Source organism: Trichosurus vulpecula, chromosome 4, assembly GCF_011100635.1.
Source record: "Trichosurus vulpecula isolate mTriVul1 chromosome 4, mTriVul1.pri, whole genome shotgun sequence".
NCBI lineage: Eukaryota > Metazoa > Chordata > Mammalia > Diprotodontia > Phalangeridae > Trichosurus > Trichosurus vulpecula.
The window spans coordinates 25,613,286-25,634,349 of record NC_050576.1 but is presented as its reverse complement, the minus strand read 5'-3'; the positions used below and the strand labels follow the sequence as shown (position 1 = coordinate 25,634,349).

The 21,064-nt window shown below is 48.2% G+C and overlaps 1 protein-coding gene across 1 annotated transcript; it reads right to left on the bottom strand.

Annotated features, from left to right (window-relative positions):
* Positions 1 to 579: 579 nt before the first annotated feature.
* FAM151A (family with sequence similarity 151 member A) lies at positions 580 to 16,202 on the bottom strand. The gene is made up of 6 exons (XM_036754336.1): positions 16,097 to 16,202; positions 14,724 to 14,861; positions 10,216 to 10,368; positions 9,143 to 9,302; positions 3,562 to 3,786; positions 580 to 1,131 (listed from the first exon to the last, which is right to left on the bottom strand). The coding sequence occupies exons 1-6, from the start codon at positions 16,200 to 16,202 to the stop codon at positions 969 to 971; spliced, it is 945 nt and encodes a 314-aa protein (XP_036610231.1). The 3' UTR covers positions 580 to 968.
* Between the last annotated feature and the right edge of the window lie 4,862 nt (positions 16,203 to 21,064).

Here is a 21,064-nt window from a genome sequence, read left to right as displayed (position 1 = left end):
ACTCTAAGGTACTGCCTCATATCCATCAGATTAGCAAAGTTGACAAAAAAGGAAAATGATAAATGCTGGAGTGGCTGTGGGAGAAGAGGTTCATTAAATGCACTATTCATGAAAGCTGTGAACTAGTACAGCCATTTTTGGAAAGTAATTTGGAATTATGCCCCCAAATTATAAAACTCTGTACAGCCTTTGACCCAGTGATCCCACTACTAGGTCTATACCCCAAATAGACTGAAGAAAAAGGGAAAGGACCTATACGTACAAAAATATTTATAATAGCTCTTTTTGGGGTGGCAGAGACTTGGTAACAGGGGATACCCATCAGTGGTGGAATGGCTGAACAAGTTATAAATGTGATGGAATAGTGTTGTACTCAAGAATAGTTGTATTCAAATATTTAGAGTTTTGTAAAGGGATTAAATTGGTTCTCCTTAGTCCTGAAGGGTGGAATCCTAGTTCTTCCTGGGAGCAAAGAAGTGGGTGGGTGTGGGGTGGAGTGCAGTTTTTAGAGAATCAGTGTTAGGATTTCTGTAAGGAATAACTTTTTAATAATCAATGACACCAAGAAAAGTCAATAAATCAGTCAAAAAGGATTTATTAAGTGCTTACAGTGTGTCAGGCACTGTGTTAAGTGCTATGGATACAAAGAAAGGCAAAAATAATTCCTGCCCTCAAGGATCTTACACTTTAACTAGGGAGACAAGAAACCAATGACTAAGTAGACACAGGATATATAGAAAGGAGATGGAATGGATAACTATTCAGCAGAGAATCTGGAGAAGTGATTCTTATTCTGGGAGGGATCAGACTTGATGCCTACCGAAGTCTCTTCTAGCTCTGAAGTTCAGTGATGTCTCCTGATTTTCCTGAGAGATGGTGGAGAATTTCCCCTGCTTTGTGATGGGTTGATGAGTCATTCCAGGGTCCCAGCACCCTCTCTTCTCCAGCCCTTAGACCTTTGCCCCTTGCTAGAATGAGCCAGACCCCTCTTGAGCAAGCTCCTTGAACTGAGACAGGACGGGCTCATAAAGGTCATAGTAGATTTGCTGTGTGGCACTGTGTTTCCGTATGTAAAGAAGGTCATCCACAGTCACGGGGTCTGAGTCGCTCTGCCACAGGGTCAGGCTGTACCTGGAGCCAGGAGAGATCTACATCAACCAGAGTCCTCTCACCCAGAGAGAAGCCCACACCACAGGAGCCTGGTTCGGGCTGAAGTGGGCAGCTCACGCTTCTCTCCTCAGCTGGCGCCCCTGGGGGAGGAAGTACAATTATCCCCGTTTTACAGATGAGGAAACTTAAGGTTGGAGAGAGGAGGGGGTTTGCCCAAGGGACCCATAGCTAGCAATTGGCAGATATTCCTTCTACTATGTACCTTAGGGTGCCTCTCTGTGCTTCCCCACCTAGGCTCATCCATTCCAACTGCCTAGTGATTGCTTACAAAGCAAAAGAGGTAGAGATGAGAAAATGTATCTTTCCCTTCTTTGGTGGGGGTCTATGGATGTGAAGTACTGCATATATTATCAGACTCATTCAATGTATTAGTTTTACTGAAGTGCTCTTTCCCCCTCTTTTCCTTTTTATTCTTGTTTACAAGAGAGGGCTTGCTAGGTGGGGAGGATTAAGGTGATAGAAAGACAGAAGGTATCAAATGAACATTTTTAAGAACTATGGAGGTTCAGATGGAGGGATCTCCAAAGGTTGAGAGCAGGGCAGGGACTGGGAAAGACTTCATGGAGGGAAAACTTGAGCCAGGCTTAAGATGGGTGGAATTTGGGCAGTAATCATAACAGTTCACATTTATAAAGCATCGTATAGTTTGCCAAGCATCATCTCACAACCACTCTGAGGGGCAGGAAATTGAGGGCTGACCAGTGATATATGGTGCCTCCTATTCGTTGTACAGTGGAAAGAACATGGAATTGGAGAATAAAGACCTGGGTTTAAATCCTGCCCCTGACACTCACAACCTGTGTGACCATGGGCGACTTCTCTGGGCCTCTATTTCCCCATTTGTAAAACAAGAAGATTGGACTAGGTCCCTTCCAGCTCTAAATCGGTGATCCTATGATCCCCCCCCCAGGAACCCTGACAAATTCACTCTCTGCAGCTTCACAGATCTTTTTTCTAACTACATATCAGATACCCCAGGGGCAGGTTGCAGCATCACAGGTTGCTAAGGCCTAACTCTGACAGTGGAGGTGGAGGAGGATGGGGAGCTAGGAGGGTCTTAAAAAAAGGTCCACGGAATGTTAGGTAGGTGTGAACACCCATTTTACTGATAGAAACTGAGGTACAAGCAACTTAAATGATGATTCATTGACTTTTCTTGATGTCATTGATTATTAGAAAGCTATTCCTGACAAAGTCCTAACACCGAGTCTCTAAAATAGTAAATAAATAAAATAGTAAAGTAGGGCTAATGATGCCTATGATACCTCCAAGGATTGTTGCGATGATCAAATGAGATATTTGTGAAGGGCTTTGTAAACTTACAAATGACGTCATAGGGTGATGTCTTGACTCTCCCAAAATTTAGATTTAAGTGAGGCAAAGTTGCCCAAACAGTCAGCCTCACTCTCTCTTCCAGAGTCATCAAAGTCCAGTGGCAGGACAAAGATCAAGATGACAGGGGATGGCCAGGGATTCAGTGGATGAATATTTCTTAAAGCGCTATATAAAAGCTAGCCGCAGCAGCAGCAGCAGATCTAACCCTATCACTCCCGTATTCCATAAAACTCAGCCACTTCTTATTGCCTTCAGAATCAAATGTAAACTCCTCCATTTTGCTTTTAACTGTGAGCTCTTTGAGAGCCTTTCTTTCTATCTCCATCTTAGCACAGTGCCTGGCGCATAGTGGGCACCTAATACACGCTAGTTGACTGACTGCTTAAAGCCTCTCATAACTTGTCTTCCATGTTTTATCTTCACTGTTATTAAAAATCACCACCACCACCATCATCATCATCACCCAGAATTAAGACTCGAACCCAGGTTCCCACCAGCTCTCCATCCACTGCCTCATGCTGACTCTCAGAATGCCAGCTGTGGGGTGGTCAACCAGGTGCCTTGTCAGATGCTTTCCAGATGCCCGGGGTTGAGGGGAGGGGAGAAAGAGATTCAGAGCCATCCTGGCTGCCTTTCCATGAATCAAGAAAAGTAGAGACTCATAGAAACTCTTCCTGTCAGGGAAGTTTTCTAGGGAGTTCAGAGGAGGTAGCCATGCACCCTCAGGCTTACCCGGATCTGCCTTTCACCTTGCAAACAACCTGACGTACCAGAAGGCTCCCCACCCACCTCTGACAGCCAGCGCACGTCTAATTCCTTAAATGCCCAACTACACACTGCCCCTACTGGCCAGCAGTGGTAGCGCCATGAAGCCCGGCTGTGGCCGGCTCTGCTCCTCACCGGGCCACAGAGCTGACTGCGCCAACGACCGTCAGTTCTGCTCTTTGCTCATGTCCCCAGTGCTTAGCACAGTGCCTGGCACACAGTAGGCACTTAATGCATGTTTATGGATTAACTGATTAATCTTGTGGCTGTTAGAGGGCCTCCCCCTCTCACCTGTCGGACTGACTCAGGAGCCAGCTGAAATGGGACCAGGCAGCTCTCGCCATGACAGCCCGCACCGGGAAGGTCACTTTCTGTGGCAGGTCCACCACCAGCCTGTGCATCTCCTCAATCATGTCCTGGGTGTAGGTGCTGTTGGGAACCAAGGAGATGTAGAGAGTGGTCCAGCCCAGAGACAGGGTGGCATCGGGGTACTTTTCCTGAACCAGGGACAGGAACCTAGAAAGAGAAGCAGACAATGTTTGGAACTTGGGCCAGGCTTTGACTTTCTCCGAGCCTTGGGGTCTTCTTTGTTATAATAATGCTCTCAGTCTTCTGCAACGTCCTGCCACATCACACTCCCTATGCATCGACATTTTCCAGGACTCTGTCCTCTCAACAACCTCCTGGCAATCCCATCAAGGCCTGCAAGTTTGCAGTGGGTAGAGTATTGGACTTGGAATCAGGAAGTCCTGAGTTCAGATCATGCTTTGGATACTTACCGGCTGCGAGACCTTGAGCAAGTCACTCAGCTACACTCAGAGTCAGTTTTCCCATGTATAAAATGGGGATAATAATAGAAACCACCTGCCAGGGTTGTAGTGAGGGTCACATGAGCTATCATATGTAAAGTGCTCTACGAACCTTAAACCGCCATTTAAATTCTAGTTGGTATAGTATACTCTTACTCTTATTAAGATGCTCCCAAACCAACATATCCAACGCTCTTCTCTTCCGAGATACAGTCCTGCATCACCCACTAGCTACAGACCAGAGCAATATAATAATATATCCTCTTCACCTTCATATTCCAACTCAACAATGATTGCTAGCATTCATATAATACTTTAAGGATTGCAGAATGCTTCACAAATATTATCTAATTTAATCCTTGCAACAACCCTGGGAGGTAGGTGGAAAGTTGAGGAAACTGAGGCAGAGGTTAAGTGACTTACCCAGGGCCACAGAGTTAGCAAGTGTCTGAGGTGGGATTTGAACTCAGGTCTTTCAGACTCCAAGCACAACACTTAATTCACTGTACCACCAGATACCTCAACTTGGCCAACAGATATACTCCCAACATCCTTGTTGCTTCTGAGAGCACCACCTTCCTTCCAGTTACTCAGATTAGTCACTTCTGAGGCATCTTTAACCCTTCACTCTCACTCACCTACCATGGGTGGTAGGAAGGAAGTTAGAAAGGAAGAAAGGAAGTTAGGAAGGAAGGGAAAAAAAGGGAAAAGGAAGGAAGGAAAGAAGTTCAGAAGGAAGAAAGGATGTTAGGAAGGAAGAAAAGAATGAAGAAAGTCAGAAAGGAAGGAAGTTAGAAAGGAAAAAAGGGAGGAAAAAGGATTTTAGGGAGGAACAAAGGAAAAATGAAAAAAATCAGAAAGAAGGGAAAAAGAAAGGAAGTTGAGGAAGGGAGAAAGGAAAGAAGGATGTTAGGAAGGAAAGAAGTTAGGGAAGGGAGAGAAGAAGGATGGAAGAAAATTAGAAAGGAAAAAAAGAAGAAAAAGGATGTTAGAAAGGAAAGAAGGAAGTTCAGAAGGAAGAAAAAAGAAAGGAAGAAAGGATGTTAGGAAGGAAGGAAGAATGAAGAAAGTCAGAAAGAAGGGAAAAAAGAAAGGAAGTAAGTTAAGGAAGGGAGAAAGGAAGGAAGGATGTTAGGAAGGAAAGAAGTTAGGGAAGGGAGAAAGGAAGGAAGTTAAGGAAGTATTTATTAAGCACCTACCATGCGCCATTCACCATGCTACAAAGCATCTCCATATCCAACCAGTTGTCCTGTTCGTCCTGTCTCCACAACACCCTTTGCATCCATGCCCTTCTCTCTCTTACTAAGGTCTCCTCCCTGGTGGAGACCCTCATCACCTTCTCAACTGGACTATTGCAAAAGCCCCCGATTGAGAGCCCTGCCCTAGTGTCTCCCCTCCCACTCCACTTTCAAATTCTCTGAAGCCCAGGTCTGGCCGCCCCATTCCCCAGGTCCAGAAGCTCCAGTGATTCTCTGCTGCCTTTGGGATCAAGTCCACTCCCCCGCCTGACATTTCAAGCTCTTCACAATCTGGTGTTCTCCTCTGTAAGCCAGCTAACCTGGGCTACACGTCCTTCTGCATACAGGGCATTCACCTCCCCCGTCTCTATTTTTAAGCAGGTGAAGATATCCCATTCCTGATCTGCTCTCCTTCCTCACCTTTGCCTCTGGAAAGCTTTGACCCGCTTCGAACCCCAGGACAAGGGCTACTTCCCATCTGAGGCCTTCCCTGATCCCCCATCCCAACTGTGGATATCTCCCCCACCCCCATTAACTTTGTATTTCCCTTTGTAAGATTTACATCCCAAAGAGGGCCCCCTCTGCCACAAGGACCCTTGGCTCTGGACTAGAGCCAAGCCCAGATTCAATCCTGGGCAAGTCTGACCTTTAAAGGATGGGGGAAGGGGGACTTCTTTTGCACTTAAATGCAAAAGAAGGTTCTCTTCCTCCCAGCAGCCTTCTCGCTCTGGCAGATCCCTCTGCCCCTGTGGCCCCTTCCTGTGAATGATCTAGAACTTCCATTCTAAGGCCCTCAGGTCATCCATGATGTGTCACTCCTCTCTGGGCCCTGCTCCTGGGCTCTGGACTTTTTTTCTCCACTGTGACCCACTCCCCCTGGTCACCCACCCTTATTTCTCAGCTTCTTTTTTATGTGTTGTTTCCCCCACTAGAATTTAAGCTTCTTGAGGGCAAGGGTGGTCTTTCTTTTTGCCTGTTTGTATCTTCATCTTAGCACAGTTCCAGGCACATAGTAGGTTCTTAATAAATGTTTGTTGACTGTCTAAAACCCTTCACAACTTGGCCTCAATGTATAGTTTCATCCTCACTATATATCGCCCTCCTTCCTCCACTCTACGGTCTGGCTAAACTGGCTTCTCTCTTCCTCCCACTGGGTCCTTCCTATCCTCCACCTCCATGCTTGTTCATCAACTCTGCCCACCCACCCAGTTGCGCCTTTCCTGATCCCTCCAAATGCTAGTTTCCTCCCTCCCTAACTACCCTAGTTATCCTGTAACTATTTATTCTGAATGTAATTGTCGATGAACATATCAGTCAACAAGGGTTTATACAACATGCTGTCTTGATTGAGTGTAAGCTCCTTGAGGGGAGGGATTTTTTTCTCACTTCTTTTTTGTATTTGCATTCTAGTATTTGGCACATAGTAGGTGCTCATGGAATGTTCTCAGCACTTAGGACAGTGCTTGGCCCATAGCAACTGATTAATAAATGCTTGTTGGTTGATAGAGTGATTTTGATTATGTTTACAGAATTCCAAAAACTGATGTATTTTACCAGCCCTTGTTAGGGGGGTTCCATTCCTGTGATGGCCAAGACTACATCACTGTTATACTTTAAATTATGACTCAAAACTGAAATTGCATCATCGTCAGACACCATCTTGTTAAGCCGTCATTCACTTCCCAAATCTGTCTTTTCCGAAGTTCTTGCCTTCTAAGCATTGGGGAAACTACAGGTCTTCTGATTTTTGACTATCACATCTAGCTTTCCACCATCTTTTATTACGCTCAGGAGAGTCACTGAAATGCCTTCAGATGTCCCCCACCCACACCCCATCTCTAGCATACGTTCTCTGGGAGGCTGCTAGACCTCCCGGGGTTGTCTAGTTGGCAGTCCTCTTCTTTCCATCTCTCTCCTGATCGATTTTGGGAATCTACCCCATCTTTCCTCAGAGTGTGAGAAGCCGGTGCTTCCTCCTTAGAGGACCCAGCTCTGCTCCCAGCCCAGACACAAAGAACCCCTGAGCTATTCATCAGCTTCATTGTTTCTGTTGTCTTTTTTCTTCTCCGATCTCCAGATACTAGTAGGGGTAACCTTCTTCCATTTCAGGTCCTTTTCCTCTTTTCTTTGCATAGAATCAGATCCTTCTTAAAATGTCTTTCCTTTACCTAGAAGTCCTTCCTCCATTTTTTATAGGAGTATTTAATTCACCCTGATAGCATAAGAAAGTAGAATGATATCCTGGGAGCCTCCTTACCTTGTCTTCTGGGAGGGAAATCATACTATACTTATGGCAGGTCTGGGTACGTGGTAGGCACCCAGGAAAGATTTGTGGATGGAATGTTGAGTAAGCAAGGAGGTCATTGCCCAAACGTCCAGCCATTGGCCTCAGAAATGTGGTCAGTGAGGAAGCCAGCAGCTTGTCAGGGTGGAAAAAGTGATGTACTCCAATTCTCTCATTATGCAGATAAGAAAACTGTGGCACAGGGAGATTCAAGTGACTTTTGCAAGGTCATACAAGCATCACGAGTAGAATTTGAACTCAGGTCTTCCAACTTCAGAACCAGTGCTTTTTTCACCATACTTTACTCTGATAGAATGCAAACTCTTTGAAGGCAGGAAATATTTGATTTTTGTCTTTGGGTCTAGCCCCTAGCATAGTGCTGGGCACACAGTAGGGACGAAATAAATAAGTGCCTATTGAGTTGAATTTGAATTATGGGAGGTCATGGGTTTGGAAAGAGCTTTGCTTTGGATTCAGGGGGTCTGGGTTCAAATCTTGTCACTGCTACTTCTGGTCTGTGTGACATGTGACCTCGGGCTAGTTGCTTAACCTTTCTGGCCTCAGTTTCCAGCTTTGTAAAATTGGGGGAGGGACAGAGATGGTATCAAAGGTCTCTGCCAGCTTTAAATCCCTAAGTTCTTTAATTATATGCTCACTCGGTCTTGTATCTGACATCAAGGGACAAACAATTGCTCTGACGCAGTTTTTTCCCGGCTCTCTCTCCCCCCTCACATTGCCTTGTATTTGCTCATCTCCATCTATCCTGTGTCTGTCATTCCCCATCCCTTCCCATGGAGAACATAAGTTCTTTGAGGGAAAGGATGGTTTCAATTCTGTCTGTGTATCCACTGTGCCTTGCATGCAGTAGGTACTCGATAAAGGCTGGTTGAATTGAAATGAACCAGAGTCTCCCTCAAACTCTGTCTGTGCCTCTGATAGAGAAATAGATGGATGGATAGACAGATGGACAGACAGATGGATGGATGGATAGACGGATAGACAGACAGATGAACGGATGGATAGATGGATAGCCAGATGGATGGATAGACAGATGGACAGACAGATGGATGGATGGATAGACAGATGGACAGACAGATGGACAGACAGATGGATGGATGGATGGATAGCCAGACGGATGGACAGACAGATGGATGGATGGATAGATGGATAGGCAAACAGATATAGACAGACAAACAGAGCATTTATTGAGCACCCACTATATGCCAGGGACTGTGCTAAGCATTAGAAATACAAATGCAGACAAAAACTTTAAAAAAATACAAATAAAACCAGTCTCTATGCTCCGGGCCCTTATGTTCTAAAGGGAGAAGACATCATATAAAAGGGAGCTGGGAGAGGTTACTCCCCAAGGAAGGCAGAGCAGAGCCCCTGAGTCTTTGTGTTCTCATTCTGCCTCCCTCCCATCCCCAAGTACTCCTGCCAGTGGGTTGATGGTCTAGAGTGGGGGGAGGGGAAGGGAAGGAGAGAGATCCAGCTGAGACTCTTAATGCATTCAGGGAGGAGAGAAACCACTGACTCACTGTGTTGCATCGACGGCAACTGGGAGGGGCACATTGGGGCCGTCCAGGATGTCAGCGTTGATCCACACTGGCCTCTGGATTCTCCCATCCTCTGTCTGCTTCCTCAAAAGATCCAGAGAAGGGCCCACTGCCTTGATGTTCTTGAAATCCAGCTTGATGCCTGGCAAAGAACACAGAGAAGGTCTGGAAGGGCTCCAGAGGGGTTACGAGAACTGTAAATGCTCCATTCTGGAGAGCCAAGCAGTGGAGAGAAAACTGGACTGGGAATCCAGGAGGACCTGAGTTCAAATCCCTTCTCTGACACTATGCTCTCTGAGCCTCAGATTCTTTGTCTGTAAAGTGGGTATAACAGTACTTGTAATAACCATCTCATGCACCATGAAGACGCAATGAGGTTATATGTATAAAGAGCTTCATACACCCCAAAGGGCTATGTTAATATAGAGCTGACATTCTAGGTTCTGTTCTCAGGACCCTCCCAGCCCTGACATCCCCTGTCCTAAGCCCCATCCCAGCTCTGACATCCCCTGTCCTAAGGCCCCTCCCAGCCCTGACACCCCCTGTTCTAAGGCCCCTCCCAGCCCTGACACCCCCTGTTCTAAGGCCCCTCCCAGCCCTGAGGTGGGGGAGGCCAGAGAGGAAGTCTTGATTATAGGGATGACATCATCAGTAGGGTGCACTTGTCCTGTGCTTTATGGCTTACAAATAACTCATCAGATTCTTTCATCTGAGGGTGTTATCCCCATTTTAAAGATGAAGGAATAGAGGCTTATACAGAAAGTTAAGGAGAAAACCAGAAATAAAAAGTTGTGTTGTAGAAAAGCAGCAGCTTTCATTTTCTCTCTGTGTGGCCATGGACAAGTCCGATAATGTCTGTGGACCTCAATTTTCCTCATCTGCAGACGTCTAAAAGTAATCTAGATCTCATGAAGCACCTGGACTTCTGGCCTCTCAGCCAAGCTCTTTCCTGTGGACCACATGGGGATGATATCTCAGCACTGAAAGCTCCAACCCATCCATCAATCGGTGCCTACTATGCGCCAGGCACTGTGTGAAGAGGCCACGGCTGTTACCTTTTCTGGATCTAGTCAATACGGCTTCCAGCCACTGTTCCAAGGTGTTGTCACTGTAGATGGCAGGGGGGTGGGCCATGATCGGGACACCTGTCTCATTGGCTGTGTCCAGCCCTTCCACGTTGACATCTGCTTCCAACACCATGACTTCACCTGTGTCCCAAGGGGGAAGGAACACAGAGAAAGAGTAACAAGGAGGAGCATAGCTCACCCCCAACCCTGAACACCCTTGCTGATCAGGAAGGCGTATGGGAATGGTGGATAGATGGCTGGCCCTACATCTGGGCAGGATGCGGGATTTAAGGGATTCTGGTACCCCCAGAAATGTCTGCTGGGTTCTACCTACTCCTCCTAACCAGTCTGAAGTTCCCACAGAACATAGACCCAAGATCCCCTGAGAGGTAGAGTGATATGTGAGACAGTGTGCTAGACTTGTAGTCAGAAAGCCCTGAGTTCAAATCCTTCCTCTGACCCTTGCTAGCTGTGTGACCCCAGGCAAGTCACTTAATAGTGAACATAGAGAGGCTGAAGGTTTACAAAGCACTTTCACCTACATTATCTCATCTGATCCTCAGTCTTCCCAAAAGGGTGGGAATTATTATTAGGCATAACTTCTTAGAACAATTTCTCTGGGCCTCAGTTTTGTTCCCTGTAAGATGAGGGGATTGGGTTACAGGATCACTAAGGTCCCTTTGGGCCCCTAGGTGCCAAAGGGGATAGCAGGCCCTGCCTGGAGTCAAGAAGACCCGAGGTCAAATCCAGCCTCAGACACCCCCGGCTGTGTGACCCTGGGCAAGTCACTGAACCTTGTTTGCCTCAGTTTCCTCCTTTGTAAAATGAGCTGGAGAAGGAAATGGCAAGCCAGTCCAGTGTCTTTGCCAAGAAAACCCCAAATGGACTCTCCAAGAGTTGGACACAACCGAACAACAAAAAACCCTACAAAGATGCCTCCCGGTCTTCGATAACATGGCTCTTGTTAATTGTGGTTCAAGTCCCTAAGGGAACTCTAAGACCAATTTAATTTAATTCACAAACTTTTAGAAAGATCAGGCCTCTGGAGTGCAAGACACTGGGGTTACAATGACAAAAGGGAAAAATTGCCCCTTCCCCCAGGAGAGTATACTCTTCTAGGGGACACAGTGTATACACACAGATAAATAAATGCAGGGTATTTGGAGGAGTAAAAGAACCCTAGAACAGCTGGGGAGATGAAGAAAGGCTTTCCGTGAGATTTAGCACCCAAATCTAGCCTCAAAGGGGACTAAAGATTCTGGGAGATGGAGACAAAGAAGGCACGGCAGGATAGCCCACGCAGGGGCACGGAGGTGGGGAATGGAATACCCAATTCAATGATAAGCACATTTGTGACTGATGTCATGAACTACCACGGGGAAGGAATTTGGAAAGAATGAGAGGTCCCCCCACCCCCCAACTGATGCACATACTGACAAGCCCCCATTAAAGAGATGACATGATATAGTGAAAAAAATACTGAACTTGATTCATGTTCCAGCTCTGATGCTTAGATGTTAAACCATGGATAAACCATCCATCCTTTTGACCTCTGTTTTCTCTTCTGTAAAATGGACATAAAAATACCTGTCATCTATACCTCACAGGACTGTTATGAAGGAGTCTGGTAGAGGCCAGGGTGAGCTCATGTTTTCGTTGGCAGTATATGGATGTGAAAGGCCAAGAATGTGCTTAGAAGGACAGCAGAGACCTTTGTCCCCTGGGCTTTGAGCCCTCTCTGCCTTTCCCTACCCACTCATCTACATGGGAGAGGAGAGGAATTTTTTTTGGAATTAAGAAACCAGGGGACTGTGAAACCCCAGGACCCTTGGCTGGCTGTGTTGAGTGAGTGGCAACTTCCATGGGTGTAGCTCTAGCTAAGCCTTCAGAGATTAAAATAGGGATACATACAGAGCTATGTTTTTCTAAACCTTGAGACTTCCCCATTCCCTAGCCTCCACCCTGCTCCAGCTACCGTCTGCTCTATCAGGGAGGTCTTTAGAGTAGCCCAATCCATGGAGGCACTAAGTCCCTTCATCTACAAGTGAGACCTCAGCAGGTAAGGAGGAGGTGGGAGACTGGAGGGTGAGAAGAGGAATCTTAAATCCTTCTTTGTTGCAAGTAAACGTTTAGCATGCCTCTTGAATCTTTGCACCAAGAACAAAAGAGATTTGAGAAGCATCAGGCTAGATTGAGGTCATCCCCGGAGATCCAAGCCCAGCAACCAGGATGGCCAGGCCAAGGGGAAGAGGAAGCCTGTGGGCATTAGCTGCAAAGAAGGAGAGTTCGATCTGTGTCCACTGATATTGGTACCTAGGCTGAGAAATCTCTGGCTGGGGTCTAAAAGCCGTCTATCTAAGACTCTGGAAAGGAACAAGGTAGTCACTTCTCATGGGAAAGACACTGAGAAAGGGACTCTCCTAGGTCAAGCTGGGGCTGGTCCCGGGGCTGAGGCAACTGAGGCTGTTTTTCTCAAAGACTTACGAGTCTTATAGGAGTATAAATATACATAAGAGTATAAAGGGATGTATAAAAGTCTTTGGCTTTGACCTAAGAGAGTATATGGTCTTGTTTAGTTGTATCCGACTCTTTCTGGCCCCATTTGGGGTTTTCTTGGCAGAGACACTGGAGGGGTTTGCCATTTCCTTCTCCAGCTCATGAGCGAGGCAAACAGAGTGAAGTGACTTGCCCAGGATCATATAGCTAGTAAGTATCTGAGGCTGAATTTGAACTCAGGTCATCCTGCTACAAGCAAGGTGCCCTGTGCCACTTAGTTGCCCTGTATACGGTCTACCCTTCTCATAAGGAAGACAGAGTGGCACTGTCAAGGACTTTAACTGAGGCCAGAAGCTGGGAGCAGCCAGCAGACTATGTGCATCCAGGCTGGCCAGCTGACCAGTGTCTAGTGGCCAGCATACATCCAGCACAGATTCAACCTGGAGCAGGAGGCCTGGTGTGGTGGGTAAGAGAGCCAGCCTCGAAGTCAAGAAGACCCAGGTTCAAGCTCTGCCTCTGATTTATTGACTGGGTGATCCTCAAGAAGTTATTTAACCCCACGCCTAGCCCTAGCCTGGAGGAGGCTCAGGGGGACCGTAATAAGACTTTTGAAGTCAAAGTCAGCTTGGCCCAGAGATCAGGACAAGGAGCAAAGGGTGAAAGTGCAGACGGACAAATTTAGGTTTATGTAAGAAAAAATCTCCCAACAGTTGGAGCCGTCTGTATGCGGAATGGGCCTCTGGAGGTGGCAGGCTTCTCCTCCCTGGAGAGACTCAAGCAGTGGTTGGATGATCCTTTGTTCAGTAACATAAAGGGGACACTTGGTCCAGTACAGGTTAGAACAGCCAGCCCTGGGGTCCCTTCCACTTTGGGGGTTCAGCCCTTCTGTGAAAATCTCCCCAGCTCTCCCCCACCCACGAGGAACTCGTATCTCTGTTGTCTTCCTTGGAGACAATGATAAGATGTTCCCATGTTATTATCATCAAAGGCCCAGAGTCCAAACCTGAGTTTTTCCCCTTAGGAGGAAACTGAGATCTCCAGAGATGTGACTTGTCCAAGGTCCCAGAGCATATCAGCGGAAGAACTGAGGAGAATCCAGGCCTCCCGACTCCCAGGCTAGGGCTAGCCACCAGACCACCCTGCATCTTCTCTATGGCCCTGGGTTTGCCTGTTCACACTTGTCTATGCTTCTTTCTTAGGAAAGATAATAACACTTGAGTGCGGCTGACCTTTCTCAGCATCCCCTTATCTTCAGGTGATAAGCTGCCGTCAGTCGAGGCAGAGTTCAGTGTCAGTCTAGGGAGGCTTTATGACCTTGCCTAGGGTGGGGTGATCCCTCCCATTTATTGGGAGATTCCCCCAGTCCTAGAAAAACCAACCCATTCAACTTGACTGCTTGGACATTCTGTGTTCTAATGGTCACTTCGAGGTCAGACCTTCTCTGTTCTGAGCCCCATTCCCTCCCACACCCCTGACATCCTCTGTTCTAAGGCCCCTCCCAGCTCTGACATCCCCTGTTCTCAGGCCCCTCCCAGCTCTGATGTCCCCTGTCCCAAGCTCTCCCCAAGTTGTGACATCTCCTGTCCTAAGTTCCCCCCCGCCCCCGCCCAGCTCTGATATTCCCTGTTCTAAGCTCCTCTCAGCTCTGACGTTCTAGTTGCAGGATTCTAAATGAATAAAGCCAGAGTCTTTCCTGAGAGTTGATAGGAAGAGAGAAGAATCATTCAGAAACTGGGATCTTAAATCAGGCTAGGAGAGAGAAGCGGAGCCTTGAGGCCCCTCAGACAATACTCCTTGGGGCTTTTCTGGGGGAAGGAGGGAAGAATAGCCCTGAACCCCTTAACTCTGTCCTCAGGGTTTGGTCTCCCAGGGTTGACTGAAGAGGGCGCCCCTCCCCCCTCCCCTATCTCTCCACTGAGGTCCAGCCCATCTCCCTCCCCACCCCCACCCCCCCTCCCCGGCTCCTGCTCCCCCAAGGGCTGAGGATCTGCAGGCCTTACTGCTCAGCGCCTCCTCCATCTCACTCCGGTGGTTGGCGGCGTGGTACCAGGTGACCAACAGGCCATCCCTGTGGCTGATGCGCCCAATGCTGATGAGGTAGTCCATCATGTCACCATCTGGCCGACAGCTCTCACACTCTGGGAATAGATGAATCACCTGTCCTAAGTCAAGGGAATGGACTGGAAGCCATTTCCAGTGACCCTGAGAGGAGGGGGTGCTGACCTGGGGATTCAGGACACCCGGGTTCTAGTCTTAGCTTTGCCATGAAGTCTCTGACTTCGGACAATTCTCTTCTGAGTCGTTGCTGGGATTGAAGAGTCTTGGGGAGAGGGACCCCAGGCTTATATAAACTTTTACTGGGAAGAAGGAAATGAAGCGAATCAAACTCTTGCCAGGAGAAAAACTTAGGAAAGCTAAGTGTAAGTAGTGAGTTCCCCATCGCTGCAGGTCTTCAAAGGGAGATGGCCCCTTGTCAGGGATTCAGTACAGGGAGATCCCTGTCAGGTATGGACTGGACTCGGTGGTGCCTGGAGTCCTTTCCAACTCTGAGATTCTGGGGCTCCTCGGAGAAAAATCTTGGGAAAGGGAGGCAAGAGGCAAAGCCAATCGGATCCTTCCAAGGGGGAGAGGGTCTTACAAGGAGATCTAAGCCAGTGAGAACCTTGCAGAGTCTTGAGAATGGGGGAGGAGAATGGCCAAGAGCCTCTCTTGGGCAGAATCCTAGAGGGAAAAGGAAGGAGGCTGAGCTAATTAGAGCTTGACTGATTTTAATTTGGGAGATTGCAGGGGGGAGGATCATGGGGAAAGTAAAGGCAGGGAGCCAAGGCAATTGGAGCCTTGTTGGGGAAGAATGGGGGGAGGCAAACTGGGAAGGGAGAAGGAGGAGGAATGGGGCCAGCAAGCGCTCTGCTGGGAAGAATGTTGGGGAGGAGATCAAAAGGGTCCATGAGCCAATCAGAACAGAATCCAGAGCCCCATATTGGGATTTTGACACCTGGAAGGAGCAGCCCAAACTCCACTTGGGTCTAACACATTAAAGGGTCCCTCAGCTGGAGTGGGCCATGGCTCTGAGGGCAGTGTAGGGGAGGTGGCTACAGTGGGCACAGGGCTGGAAGGGAGACACATGGGAAGAGCCTCTCCTGTGCTCCCCCACCCCAAGAACTACCAGTACTTTTGCTTACTTCTTATTCAGCACCCTGAGGCAAAACTTGGGCCCTCACCCTTAACCTTGGGGAACATTGTGGGAAGGAAGAGGGCACCTGAGCCAAGCAGGTGGGGTGAAGGGGCGGGAAGCCTTGGAGAGAGCAAAGGGAAGGATCTGAGCCAATCAGAATGCTTTTGGCAGGGAGAGCCCCTCGCCTGCACCTCCTACCTGGCTGGGAGCCGCGGCCCTGGGTGAGGCTGACAGAAAGGACTATGGCTACCACCAATACCACCGCCACGCCTGCTGCTGCTGCCCAGGCCTTCCCCGGTGTCATGGTGCCACCTTCTACCGGCCGGCTCAGCAGAGGTCCTCGGCTTAGCTTCTCTCACAGAGTCCCTTCTGGCTAGGGAGTGGATGGACGGGAATCCAGGGGCTCAGTCGTGCGTCTGCGGGGAGGAGAGAGCTCCCTGTGTCAGCCTAGAGGATTGTACAAGGGAGGCCCCTCCTTCTGCCCTCCTTCTTCCCAGCCCTGAACCTTCGGGTCAAGCAGAAAATCCAGACTCCCCACCCCTTGCCCTTCCCTCACCAGGACTGTCCTTTGACCCATGGTGTGCAAGGGTACCAGAAGGAGAAAAGTATCTGCACAGGGTCTTCTGCCCTTTGGCTGGGCAGCTTGGTGGGCAGAGAAAGGGGCTGGAGGACCCAGAAAGCCAAAACAGGCATGGGTGAGGTGTGGCTAGCAGATGCACAAATGTCTTACAGACCTTTAAATTTGGCAGTGTTGGACAGCAGCCAAGAGAGCTCTGGCCTTGGAGGCAGAAGCCCTGGATCTGCCCCTCATAGGCTATGATGCCCTGGACAAGTCACCTCACTGTCCATCCAATGCAGATAGGAATATTTTCATTCTCTATGTCATAGGGTGCGGTAGACTTATTTTTTTTATCTAGTCTGGCAGGAAGGAAAGAAGGAAGGAAGGAAGGAGGGAGGGAGAGAGGGAGGGAGCAAGGAAGGAAGTGAAGGAGGGAGGGAGAAAGAAGGGAAGAAGGAAGGAGGGAAAGAGAGGGAAGGAAGAAAGAAAGAAGGGAAGGAAAGAAGGAAAGAAAAGGGGGAGGGAAAGAAGGAAGGAAGGAGGGAAAGAGGGAAGGAAGAAAGGAAGGAAGGAAATGAGCGTTTATCAAGAAGTGCCAGGCACTGTGCTAATATCTGTATACTTAACCCTTTCTGCCCAGGAACTCCCTGGGGCTGCCCTCTTTGGAGGGTCTCATGTGGCCCCGCCAGATATAGACAGGCTCTGGCCATACTTCACTTCACATCCAAGCTAGTTTCTTTCCCTTTCCCTCTCCTCTAACTGCCTCCCTCCCACCTCCACTCCAGGCTTTCCAATTCAGGACCAGTAGTCAATACCACCATGGCTACTGGAAAGAATTTGAATTTGCTCCCTCTTGGCTCCTCTCACCATGACTTTCTGGGCCAAAGTAGCCCTCCTTGGCCAGCAGTGCCTAGCTGTGTTGTCTTCCTCCATTAGAATGTGAGCTGCTTGAGGTCAGGGACTTTCTTGCCTCTTCTTTGAGCACCCTGTTTCAACAATCCAGCTAGCAGCTGTTGTGGGGGTGAAAGCCCAACAACAAGAACACTACCAGCATGCTGCAAAAGCCCATGTTCTTTTGATCTGCTTTACTAAGGAAAGCTACGTGAAGGGGTTGACAAGCTTACTTTAATTCAGCACACAAATATCATTCACTTAGTTCAGGGGGAAAAAGCCAGCATCCTGAACTTCAGAACAAATACAAACAAATTACAAACATGGACGGACAGACCTTGTCTGATTCAAATCCCAATACATAGTTACCAGAGTTTAACAAAGTCTCAGCATCCGGGTTACAAGCTGGAGGGCCCTTAGCTACAGCTACCCAGAGTCTCTGCCTCAGCACCACCACGAGTGAGAGCCCTGCGAAAATGGCTCTGTCCTCTCTTCTTATAGGGCTTCAGATGTCATCAAACGTCATCTGAATGACCAGAACTTAGGCTGCTATGATTGGCTCTCCAGTTAGCCCCTCCCCTTAGGACCCTGGGAGGTTCACATCCACATAGGTTAGGTTAACACCTAATAGGGGTTAGAGCCTGGGGCTTAGCACTTAGTAAGACTCAAGAGCATGGCTCTGGAGTTAGCACCTCCCCTTAGCCAGCCCCACCTTGGGCCCCACCCCAGTCACCAATCCACACCCACATAGGTTCCACACCTAATAGAAAAGCCAAACTCTTCAAGGGTACTTGTTGAACTAAGTGCTAAGTGCTAAGAGCCCATTTTGCTTACCAACACACACCCTCAGGGTTCAGCACAGGCCCTTGGCATGTAGTAAGCCCTTCATAACTGCTCATTCATTCATTCATTCAGTGGTGTTGGATAAGGAATCTGAAGACTGGGTTCAAGTCTCAGCCCTGCTACTTCCTACCTAGGTAGGAAAGAAGGGCAAATGGCTTTACCCCTCTGAGTCTGAGGTTACTCATCCTAAAATGGGGCCATGACCTCTGAGGCCTCTTCCAGCTCCAGACTGACCTTCCTATGAGGAAGTAATATCATCACACAGTTAGTTCTGCCCTCTGGAGCTAAGCAGAAGTCATGGGTCCCTCTCTGGAATCATGGGAGAGATGGGGAACAGGGAGATGGGGGCCCTCTGGACCTGGTCTTTCCTCTGCTCCAGGACTGAAGTTTACTGTTAGATTAATTGGTTTCATGTTAGAAGTCAGCTCTGCCTCACTTAAATCCTATTCACTTACAAGTCATCACCCTCCTGAGGTCCTCTTCCAGAACAAAGGACATAAACAATAAACACCACAAACCCTGGTCCCTACTCCTCCTCCTCCACAGTTTGGCCTATTAGAATAGAATCTCCTTGAGGGCAGAATCTCTTATTTTTTTTTTATCCCTACAACCTAGCCTAAAGCTGGGGACAATCAATCAATCCACAAGCCTGTATGAAGCACCTGCTATGTGCCAGTGTTACATAAAGAGGTGAAAGGCAGTTCCTTATCCTCCGGGAGCTTATGATCTAATGGGGACAGCTGGGAGCAGATGAGGTATGGATGGGGTGAAGGGCAGGGCATCTCAGAAGGACGGCACTAGAAGTGGAGGGACCAGGAAAGGTCTTCCGCAGAGGGTGAGCTGAGTCCTGAAGGAAGTCAGGGAAGCTGGGGCATGAGGGAGGTAGAGCATTCCAGGCACGGAATCAGGAGGCCCTGAGTTCAGAGTCACTGAGCTGAAAAAGGTGGGGAGCTGGAAGACGGAATGAACAGTAAGTGACAAGGTCTGGGAAGTTGGATCTCAGAGCACCAGAGGGGAGTCAAAGACAAGAAGACTAGAAAAGTTGAAAGAGATCCAGTTGTGAAAGGCTTTAAAAGCAAAAAGGGGTTTTATGTTTGTCCTGGAAGCACTAGGGAGATGGAGAGGTTATCGGAGGGGGGTGGGGGATGTGTGCTTTAGGAAAACTATCTTGTCCATTGAGTGGAGGATGGATTGAAGCAAGCACATAGTATGTCCTTCATAAAGGTTTGTTTGTTGCTTGGTTGTCCTGGTCCAATGCCTGCTTTTTACAGAGGCCCAAAGAGAACTGACTTGCCCAAGGTCTCCCAGGTTGCAGAGCCTACATTCCACACCTGTCTTCTGACAATGGAATTGAAGACTCTTTATAGCACATCGCCTTTGTAGGAGCCACCATTTTGAGACGGGGGTAGAGAGAGAGAAGGGAATTGCCACAAGAGTTGTTTAGCTGGGTTTAAATCACACTAATGATTCCTTATGCATCATCAGGCTCCAAGGGATGCAGCATCCTCCTTGGAAAGGGCTTGGGAGGGAGCCACCAGGAGGTCCAGGACTAGGGTTCATGACCATTGAGTAGACCCCACCATAGCTAAGGTGTGGACTCTTCCACTGAATACATTGCACTTGGCCATGGACTTGACGGGACAAGCGCTACACAGAAACTTTGTTATTAAGTCTGGGCCCACTCACCTCAGGGATTGAGGTGGTAAGGGGAAAAAGATGTCCACAAGGGTTGGGGAGAAATGTGGGCACTTCTGCTCTTGCTAAGTCTTTGTAAAAGCTAATAAATGCTAATTGACTAAATGAAATCCTGGAAGCTAACAGTGTTGGGGGGCAGTACACTGGAATGGGGGCTGGAGCAGCTATGTTAAAGAGGAGACACTCCTAACACCTCAGGGGTGCCCCTCAAATGGGGAAATGTAGCCAGGCTCCCTCTGAGATCATGAGGCTAGAGCCTTGTAGATACACTTGTATGTGTCCTTCAGGGTGTACAAGACACCCCTCTTCCAAACAACTCGAGAGCTAGGCAGGCTTGTGATTACTCCCCTCACGGTGCTGAGGACAGAGCTCTGGATCTAGATTCTCCTTCCTCCTCTCTCTGGGCCTCAGCCCTTCTCTCTCCAGAAGGATTTAGAGGTTTGGACTGGACAATGACATCCGAGGCTCATTCCAGCTCTAAAACCTACAACCCTCCCCATTTCACATAGGAGGAAGCAGAAAGATGAAGGGGCTTGGAGCATGGTCGTGGGGAATCATGGAAGCTGGGGGCTTTTGGAGTGGGGAGCACAGAAGTCCTTCACCCACCTCATTTCTTTTATTTCCTATTCTAACTTAATAGTATGTAACTGGAAAAAATAAAATACTACATAGCACCTACTATGTGCTGGGCACTTTACAAATATGATCTCATTTGATCCTCACAACAACCCTGGGATTTAGGTGCTATTATTATCATTACCTTGTCACATAGCTAGTCACAGTTGGAGGTCAGATTTGAACTCAGGTCTTTCTAATTCCAAACCGAGCAATCTACCTACCCACTGAGTCACCAGCTGCCTCCTATGCTCACCAAAGGTGCTCATCTGTCATGGAAGACACCCTGTGCCCAGTCCATGTCTTTAGAGACAATGAGGTTTTAGCAGATTATAGTCATTTCTTCATTCATTCAGGAAGCATTTAGATAGCACCTACTATGTGCTAGGCACTGTGCCTAGGGGAGAGGGTCTGGTCCTAGAACTGATTTTGTTTAGAGAACTCCTAGGTGAGATGTTATGAATGAACATCTGCATCTTCTCTGAGGATACTGAGGCAAGTACAAATCAGCTAGTTGTGGCTGGGGCAGGATTTGAACCCAGGTCTCATCAGCTCCAAGTCCA

Coding starts and splice junctions, on each gene's coding strand:
- FAM151A (XM_036754336.1), bottom strand. CDS start 16,202: ATGACACCGGGGAAGGCCTGGGCAGCAGCAGCAGGCGTGGCGGTGGTA. Junction 14,862..16,096: donor GGGCCGCGGCTCCCAGCCAG/GTAGGAGGTGCA, acceptor ATCTATTCCCAG/AGTGTGAGAGCTGTCGGCCA. Junction 9,303..10,215: donor ATTGACTAGATCCAGAAAAG/GTAACAGCCGTG, acceptor GTTCTTTGCCAG/GCATCAAGCTGGATTTCAAG.